The sequence below is a fragment of the Lolium perenne genome, chromosome 6 (genome assembly GCF_019359855.2).
Source record: "Lolium perenne isolate Kyuss_39 chromosome 6, Kyuss_2.0, whole genome shotgun sequence".
Taxonomy (NCBI): domain Eukaryota; kingdom Viridiplantae; phylum Streptophyta; class Magnoliopsida; order Poales; family Poaceae; genus Lolium; species Lolium perenne.
The window spans coordinates 51100769-51110791 of NC_067249.2; the positions used below are offsets into that span (position 1 = coordinate 51100769).

General features: G+C 43.7%; 1 protein-coding gene across 1 annotated transcript; it reads right to left on the bottom strand.

Moving 5' to 3' along the window:
• Nucleotides 1–6018: 6018 nt before the first annotated feature.
• On the bottom strand, nt 6019–9768 carry LOC127307960 (uncharacterized). Its single transcript, XM_051338720.1, has 7 exons — nt 9280–9768; nt 8777–8836; nt 8320–8568; nt 7605–7681; nt 6955–7031; nt 6732–6864; nt 6019–6650 (listed from the first exon to the last, which is right to left on the bottom strand). The coding sequence occupies exons 1-7, from the start codon at nt 9686–9688 to the stop codon at nt 6495–6497; spliced, it is 1161 nt and encodes a 386-aa protein (XP_051194680.1). The 5' UTR covers nt 9689–9768; the 3' UTR covers nt 6019–6494.
• Between the last annotated feature and the right edge of the window lie 255 nt (nt 9769–10023).

Genomic DNA, 10023 nt, shown 5'->3' on the forward strand with positions numbered 1-10023 from the left:
ACCACGACTTCTCCCGTAGTGAGAGAGAAGTTGGCACATATCTGCATGCAAGTAGTACGGGCCAACGCGGATCGTAGCATAGCAGCCAAACACCATCGGTTTCTAAATCTGAACCGATACCACATAGTGCATTGCGTAAGGGTGTGTTCAATGGTTTAGACAGCTGTCTGCAATGCTGCTCCATGCCATCTACACACAGGCAAAAAGACTGCTCCTGCATGGGGTCGTCCTTTGAGATGTCTATAGGAACCCAGGACTGCATGATAACGTAAAAATAAAAACCATTAATTTACACTGTTTTTCTTCTTCCTCTGATGAATATCTCCTCAAATCAACCTGTTGATTTTTGCTGATAACCTTGGCCGATTCTTCTTAACACCATATAATCTTCTAAGACCCATTTATCCTCTCACAGTTGAAATCCATCATCATCCATCAATATCAGAATCGATTCCAGTAGGCATATCACAATTCTCAGCACATCGCTGAACTTCTCGTTCTCGGGTAGTAGCTCCAGCCGCGAGGAGTTTTACAGTACCCACAATTTAATACAAACCGTCTATTTCTTCTGATCTAATGTGTTATATTGTGATCCCAATTCATATACTAAAGGGAGGCTAACTTCTGACGAGCGGAGCGAGGCCCGTCGCCGGAGGCTTGGGCCGAAGCGTCTATATATATTTCCTTGTAAGCCGCCGCTAGGGTTTTGTCGCATCATTGTACACCCACGGCATTTGTAAACACCACCGAAATAGTGAAGTTTTGCTGGCTGGTGCCCGTGGTTTTTCCTTATGTGTTGCAAGGGTTTTCCACGTTAAAATCTCGTGTCCCCTGCAGTGTTTTACTTTTCGTTCTTCGTTATTGTGCATCTCGATTATAACAAGTGGTATCAGAGCCCGTGTTCTTTGGATCTAGGGTTTACGAGATGTCGCCACTGAAGTTCGATCTACCGCAGCTGGACTACACCACGAGATTTGCTTTGTGGCAAGTGAAGATGAGGGCGATTCTCGCCCAATCTTCAGATCTGGATGAAGCGATCGATGCTTTCGGCGAGAAAGCAAAGGATACCTGGACTGATGCGGAGAAGCGGAAAGACCATAAGGCTTTATCGTTGATTCAACTCCATCTGTCTAATAATATTCTGCAGGAAGTGCTGCAGGAGAAAACCACCGCCGAGTTATGGGTCAAACTAGAGGAGATATGTTTGTCCAAGGATCTCACGGGCAGATTGCACGTGAAGATGAAGCTGTTCTCGCATAAGTTGCAAGAGGGAGGTTCGGTAATGAATCACCTATCTTCCTGGAAAGAGATTGTTTCTGATTTGCAGTCTATAGAAGTTAAGTATGAGGATGAGGATTTAGGTCTTCTTCTTTTATGCTCGCTGCCTAATTCTTTCAGTAATTTTCGTGACACCATATTATTGAGCCATGACAAACTAACTCTCGCGGAAGTTTATGATGCTCTCCAACAAAAGGAGAAAATGAAATCTATGGTGCAGGCTGAAAGTTCGTCCTCCAAGGCGGAGGCATTAGAGGTCCGTGGCAGACCTGAGCGGCGAGATAACTACTACCACAACAACAGAGATAAGAGCAAGGGCGACAGAGGTCGCTCAAAGTCCAAAGGACGTGACAAGTTCTGCAGGTATTGTAAGAAATCTAACCACAATATTGATGATTGTTGGAAGCTGCAGAACAAGGAGAAAAGGAACGGAACTTACCAACCGAAAAATAATGATGGTAATGGTAAGGCTGCCGTTGTCACCGGTAAGGGTGAGGCTGCTGTTGTTGCTGGTAGTGATAGTTCTGATGGAGATTGCTTAGCTGTCTTGGCTGCATGTGTTTCACGTGATGATGAATGGATTCTTGATACTGCATGTTCGTTTCATATTTGTTGTAACAAAGATTGGTTCAGTTCTTATGAGTCTGTGCAGAGTGGAGATTTTGTACGTGTGGGGAATGACAACCAGTGCAGCATTGTTGGCATTGGTTCTGTTCAGATCAAGACCCATGATGGGATGACACGCACGTTGACATGAGTGAAACACATACCCTCCATGGCAAGGAATTTGATCTCTTTGAGTACCCTTGATTGTGACGGGTACAAGTACAAAGGTGGGAACAAACTTTTGAAGGTATCATCAGGTTCTCTCATTATTATGATTGGTGATATGAATTCTGCGAAATTATATGTCCTTAGAGGTAGCACTTTGCCTGGTATTGCTGCTGCTGTTAGTTCTGATGAAACTAGTAAGACTAACCTTTGGCATAAGCGCCTTGGACATATGAGTGAGCTTGGCATGGCAGAATTGGCAAAGAGAGAGCTAATTGATGGCTGCGATTTAGGTAATCTTGAGTTCTGTGAGCACTGCATCTTTGGTAAGCATAAAAGAGTAAAATTTAATGCTTCCGTTCATACCACCAAAGGCATTTTAGATTATGTACACGCTGATGTTTGGGGTCCGTCCCGTAGAACTTCTAATGGTGGTGCTAATTACATGCTTACTATTATTGATGATTACTCAAGGAAAGTGTGGCCATATTTCCTGAAACATAAATCTGATGTTTTTAATGCTTTTAAGAAGTGGAAAGTTATGGTAGAAACCCAAACTGAAAAGAAGGTTAAGATACTAAATCGACAATGGTATGGAATTTTGTTCAAATGAATTTGATGAGTTTTGCAGCAATGATGGGATGGTAAGACATCATACCATTCCGTACACCCCTCAACAGAATGGCGTGGCTGAACGCATGAACAAGACTATTATTTCGAGGGCTCGCTGCATGTTGTCTAATGCAAAGATGCATAGAAGTTTTTGGGCTGAAGCAGCCTCCACCGCATGTTATCTCATCAACAGGTCACCTTCTGTTCCACTTGATAAGAAAACTCCAATTGAGGTATGGTCTGGTTCGCCTACTGATTATTCAGATTTGAGAGTTTTTGGTTGCACTGCTTACGCTCATGTTGATAATGGAAAGTTGGAGCCAAGGGCTGTTAAGTGCATCTTCCTTGGTTATGGTTCAGGAGTTAAGGCATATAGATTATGGAATCATGAAACTAAGAAAATTGTGTTGAGCAGGAATGTCGTTTTTAATGAGGCGGTTATGTTTAATGATAGTCCGTCTACTGATATTTCTGATGCTATTGATTCTCCTGATGTTTCTGATGATGAGCAGCACAGAATTGGCGTGCAGGTGGAGCACGCAAAGGAGAATGAAAATGTGGTTCCTGAAACCAACAATGGTGATAATGATGTTCCACCTTCACCACCTTTAGTTCAGCGACAAGGACGGTCTATTGCTACTGACCGCCCTAAGAGAAATATTACACCTCCTACCCGATTAATTCAAGAATGTGATATTGTTGATTATGCTTTGAGTTGTGCTGAAAAGGTGGAGCATGATATTGAACCAGCTACATATACTGAAGCCATTGCTTCGGTTGATAAAGAGAAGTGGGTAGGTGCGATGCAAGAAGAGATGCAATCGCTTGAGAAGAATGGCACATGGGATGTTGTGCACTTGCCTAAACAAAAGAAGGCTGTCCGCTGCAAGTGGATATTTAAAAGAAAGGAAGGTTTGTCTCCTAATGAGCCTCCGCGGTTTAAGGCAAGGTTAGTAGCAAAAGGATTCAGTCAAATTCCAGGTGTTGATTATAATGATGTATTCTCCCCGGTTGTGAAGCATAGTTCTATTCGTGCTTTCTTTGGTATTGTTGCTATGCATGATCTTGAGCTTGAGCAGCTAGATGTAAAGACTGCTTTTCTGCATGGTGAGTTGGAGGAGGAGATATATATGGACCAACCTGAAGGTTATGTTGTGCCTGGCAAGGAGGATCTTGTTTGCAAATTAAAGAGGTCTCTTTATGGTCTGAAACAGTCGCCACGACAGTGGTATAAAAGGTTTGATTCATTTATGCTTACACATGGTTTTGAGAGATCTCAGTATGATAGTTGTGTGTATATCAAGTTTGTTAATGGATCACCTATTTATTTGCTGCTATATGTTGATGATATGTTGATTGCTGCCAAGAGCATGAAAGAGATCACTATTTTAAAGAATCAATTAAGTAGTGAGTTTGAGATGAAGGATCTTGGTCCTGCTAAGAAAATACTAGGCATGGAAATTAAAAGGGATAGAAAGTCTAGTTTGTTGTTTCTTAGTCAGGAAAAGTACATTGAGAAAGTTCTTCATCGTTTTAATATGCATGATGCAAAGTCAGTTACTACTCCTATTGCTTCTCATTTCAAGTTGTCAGCTTTGCAATGTCCTAGCTCTGAAGATTATATTGAGTACATGTCTCGAGTTCCCTATTCTAGTGCTATTGGTTCCTTGATGTATGCCATGGTTTGTTCACGTCCTGATCTGTCATATGCTATGAGTTTGGTCAGTCGATACATGGCTAATCCTGGTAAAGAACATTGGAAAGCTGTTCAGTGGATTTTCAGGTACCTTCGCGGCACATCAAAAGCTTGCTTGAGGTTTGGCAGGATTGGTGAGGGGCTCGCCGGATATGTGGATTCAGATTATGCTGGCGATTTGGATAAGAGATGGTCCCTCACAGGTTATGTGTTTACTGTTGGTGGATGTGCTGTTAGCTGGAAGGCTACTTTGCAGGATGCTGTTGCACAATCTACTGCGAGGCTGAGTACATGGCTATTGCTTGAGGCGGTAAAGAGGCTGTTTGGCTGAAAGGTTTATATGCTGAGCTTTGTGGAGATAATTCTTGCATTAAGTTGTTCAGTGACAGTCAAAGTGCTATTTATCTTACTAAAGATCAGATGTTCCATGAGAGGACAAAGCACATTGATATTAAGTACCACGCAATCAGAGATGTGGTTGCAAAAGGTAAAGTGAAGGTATGCAAGATTAGTACTCAAGATAATCCTGCTGATATGATGACTAAGCCTGTCCCTGTGTCCAAGTTTGAGCTTTGCTCAAGCTTGGTTGGTATAACTGTTTAGCCCAAGTGGCTATTGGCGCCAGCAAGTGTTTTCTTTGTTGATTCAGGTGATTGTTGAAGTTTATGTTACAAGGAATTTGTCTCAAGGTGGAGTTTGTTATATTGTGATCCAAATTCATATACTAAAGGGAGGCTAACTTCTGACGAGCGGAGCGAGGCCCGTCGCCGGAGGCTTGGGCCGAAGCGTTGCCACCGTCTATATATATTTCCCTGTAAGCCGCCGCTAGGGTTTTGTCGCATCATTGTACACCCACGGCGTTTGTAAACACCACCAAAATAGTGAAGTTTTGCTGGCTGACGCCCGTGGTTTTTCCCTTGTGTGTTGCAAGGGTTTTCCACGTTAAAATCTCGTGTCCCCTGCAGTGTTTTACTTTTCGTTCTTCGTTATTGTGCATCTCGATTATAATATAATGGATAGATTTAGCCCGCACTCCATGACAACAATTACAGAGTACCACCGACTACTACCTGCTAATATCATGGAGTACCCTCGTCCATGGCGTAGAATCGTAATTGCAAAGCTAATTAACAGATGAAGAACTGGGTGGATGGATCTGACGCCGTGAATAATCACGGGGGACGGAGGATGACAAGCCCTCACCAGAAATAGCGTACGAGGCGAGCTTCCGGTAGCACGAGGCCCCAAGTTGGGCGGCCTTGGAGGGCACCCATTTCGCGCGCTGCTGAAGACCGGCAGCTCGTGACGCGGCCGGGAGCTTCCGCCCCCGTTCTGCACACCCCCGTTCTGATCAGCGAGCGAAACCAAGCGAAACTGTAAGCTGCCAAAAAAATACAGGTTTGGGCCGTTTTAACGGATCTGCTATAGTTGCTCTAAGTTTACCGATGGACTCTTTCTCTCTCCACCCCCTCTCTCCTTCACCTCAGCCAAATTCCCTACTAGTACTAGACTATTGTACATGCCCTAACGACGACGCTGAGACTATGTCCACCTTCGAGTGCTTTGACGGCAGCTCTATGCGCTTTCTTGTGCCTCGTCAGAACGTTGTAAGATTGCATCACTGACCGGCGAGCTCTTTCTTCCATCTGATAAGCAAATGGTAAATATTCATGGACCATTTTGAAAGTCATTATGTCGTGCCAAAATTATGGATTTACAAGCCGATTATACTAATATGATACAGAGTACTGTACTAGAGAGAAACAACCTGAGTGCTATATTTCGCGAAGCAGTCTGATCAGTTGTTTCTATTCTACCTATGCTTATATACATGTAGGGTATAAAATGTCTCACCAATTTTTTAAACATATCCATGGAACCTTGGAAAGCTGCTTCAAACCTTGGAAAGCTCCATGGGAACTGATCTTACTGCATATACATCACATGACACTAACTGAATGAATGGATCATGTACTTCTGATTTCCTTGAAGAGCGCAAGCATTCCGAGCTTAATTCTAGTTCTCATCTCAGTATGTAGCAAGATTTCTTATGTGTGTCAACTCCTTTGCATTGTTGAGAGCTGTCAGGAAATCTTAATCAGCAAGAATACGTCTAAGAGATCAATATCTCCTCCAGCTATCTGTCGGAGGAGATGGCTTCTTCTATCCTCCTAATGACGACGCTGAGACTATGTCCACCCTCAAGTGCTTTCACGGCAGCTCTATGCGCTTTCTTGTGCCACTTCAGAAGGTTGTAAGATTGCATCACTGACCAGCGAGCTCTATTTGCCATCTGATAAGCAACGATAAAGTATTCACGGACTATTTTGGTTTGTTAAGATGGAGATAAGAGATGCAGCAGAAAAAGATGGACCTGTGCAACAGAGAGCGGAGGATTGAGCAGAATACACAAACTTCGGAATAAATTCTCATCATTTTCTCCTCCTTCTGCCTCCCCATATACAAGTGCTTCTGCAGCGATCCCAGCAAATAGAATCATGCAGTATCTGCGATTAAGATATTGCTTGAGAAATAACGAGCAGATGTGCTGTCCAAGAGGTCGAAGAGCATACACTGAAACACAGTAGTTTACATACCTGTCAAATGCTGTACTAGATAGATGACCCTCACCGAGTTCTTTCTCCATTTTCGCATCCCAGAACTGTGTCCCTGCCTGCAGAGGTATGATATAATATCCTTGAGATCTCTATGAAAGCCTGAAAAGCATATCTAAGATTCTTCATTTGGAAAATATTAAAGGAACGTGACAATCTGTACAATGCAAAGCAACGAATTCTAGTCATATATCCTTACAAGACATATTTTTGCCTTTGCCTACTACTACCTCGGTTCTTATTTAATCGACGCAGGCCATCGCATGAAACATACATTGGTAGCCACAACTTTGCGTCGATTAAAACGGTACGGAGGGAGTATATATTAGTCCAGTGAGGCGTATAAGCTTCTAATTAGTTCTAAAACTGCAACGAAATCCTACCCGATAACAAAATATTTTTTCTTTGTTTCTTAAAACAGTGTTCAGGAACATAAGGAGAATGAACTCAGTTGCACCACTTGCCCGCCATAGCAGTAGCACAGTTGGATGTAAAGCTAAGTCAAAATTTTGAGACAGCAAGGTGATGTTCATAATCGACAGAAATAGCACCACTTCATTGGATCGATAGACATAAAACATACAAGGCACACCATATATACAATATAACATGAAAATTAGATACGGTTGTACCTGGCCTTGAATGCCCATTCGCAATGCCACAAATGGATCCAGGATGACTCCTCGTATTGGGCAACCCATTAGATAAGCTAGAACCAGGTTCATGGAAGTAAGATCGGTTAGGGTAACAAGCTTGTCTCATAAGTCAGACGTCATACAAATTGCAGAATGCAAAACTAACAAGTAAAAGCTACCATCCCAAAGTAGCATTGGTTGCAAGCAGGGGCAGGCCCATGTTGGGGGCAGTGCTGTACATGCACACCCAAATTTGGAACATGAACTCAGTAGCTAGATAGCTGTACTAGACTACTAGTCATAAATACTGACAAATTGCTACAATAAGAACAGTGTCTTCCCCTGTCAATTTGGTGATATCTGTGCATCTCTAGAATCAACTAATCCCATGTTCGATCCATGGTTTTAGTAGAATTTTTGAATTTCTTTAGTCCCTAAGGCCAATCTACTGTATAAGGCCCCAATAGCCAATTCTACTCAATGATCATAATTGGTGATTGATCTTTTCCCTACAATAAATTGCCTGAATGATAAAGCAAGAAGTGGAAAAAGGGATGAAATTGTAAATTGTCTTCTACTTTTGTGAACTTTACTAATTACAGTAGAACTTTCTTTTCAGCTTTGAACACCCATTCCTGATGTGTTGGGCCTGCCACTGGTTACAAGAACTTGAGACCACAAAAAAGTATGAGAAACTGAAGGAAAGCAATACCAGTAAGAAGATGGCCTGCTTCATGTACAAGGATTCTGCGCTTGTATGGAGGCCAGAAACATGAGATTTGAGCAGCACAAGTCCCACCAAGAAAAAGCGCATCAGCTGTTGCTAAGCCCAATATGGCGGCCAAGTTAGGCCGTACATCAACTCCTTGAGTCAGAAGAAAGGATACACCTCCAAAAAATGTAGCCAGAACATAAGGGGAATTTCCTGAGAGACCCCACTTCTTCGGTGCAAGCTTTGCAGCTGACAGAATTAAAACATGAAGAAGATAAGGGCTACAGAAGAAATAGAAGTCCTTCTGAATTGGTGTATCAGTATATTTCACAGATCCATTGCTAAGGCAAGGAGTACTGCAGCATGAGATTGAGAACAAAGAAGTGAAGGTCCACCTCAATCTTTGAATAAGGAACAGTACAGATGGAAGAGATGGGAGTATTGCTTCAATTCTCACCTTCCAGGCCTGTCATCTCCTTTAAAATTGTTGGTGTGACTTCTCTTGGCCCGTCCAGAACTGCAGCAAAATGCATGCACATACACTGGTCAGTGCCAAAAATGCCAACTGTAAATGCATTGACTAACACAATATTATCAGTGCCTTGTTATAGTAAAATGTAACCCAAATTCAAAATTTAAGGGTATTCCTTGAATCAATCAGTGCACAGGAACTTGCAATTCTGAACACTTTTGCATCCTAATTCACTTTTAGATCAGTTCGCAGCTTCGAATTCTACAGATAGCTTAACCACCATACACACGCTAGGATGCTGGATTTTACAATAAACCCTGCAGACATCACCGAACTCACTGCAACATATAACATGACTTCCCCACCAAGAACAATTTTGAATGCAATTCGGCAATTGGGATAGTAATTTTGCATAACAAAACCTCAAGTGGATCCAATTATATTACACCAAAAAGGGAAAATTAAATGAATGAGAGACCGCCATTTACCTATGTTTTTGCACTTGCCGAAGTTGGCGAGGACCCCGCGGTCGGAGAGGAACTGGTACGCCCGGCCGACGAGCCGCATGTCGTCGGCGTCGATGCAGGCGTCCAGCACCTCCCAGTCCCGGCCCGGCGGCACGGGGAGCGCCACCTGCGTACCCGCGGACGCCGGCGCCTCCGGGTAATACGCGGGCTCCACCGACTGCAGGAACCGCAGCGCGCGCGAGAGGTCCTTGCTCTCAACGGCGTCCTCGAACTCGCGCCATTCCTTGAGGGAGCCCGCGCGGAGCCGGGGCCTGGGCCGCGGTGGGCGGCAGGGGCGCGGGAGGAAGCGCTTGGAGGAGGGGGCGGCCGACTGGCAGGCGGAGATGGCCGCGGTGGAGGAGAGCGGCGGGGAGCAGGCGGTGGTCGCCATTGGTGTGGTCACGGAGGTGGGTTGCGCTGTTTCCCCTGTTGCCGTCGTGGCGTCGTCAGGCCCGATAGTTTTCGGGCAAAGCCCCTTTTTTGTTCGTTTTGGCCCAGTACTGCTCGATCTTGCTAGAAGAAAAGAAAATGTATTCCGTGCTAGGTAACTTTTAGTGTTAACATCATGGGTGGAGTATTAAGTAACTTTTAGTGTTAGGCTGGTCATAGTGGGGAGTAACTTAGACTAGTAAGATATGTCATGTTACTAGTCTAGGTTACTACCTTCATAGTGGGTAGTAACTTCTATGTGGTGTCATGCATTGTGTTATTTATTATGTTGTAGAC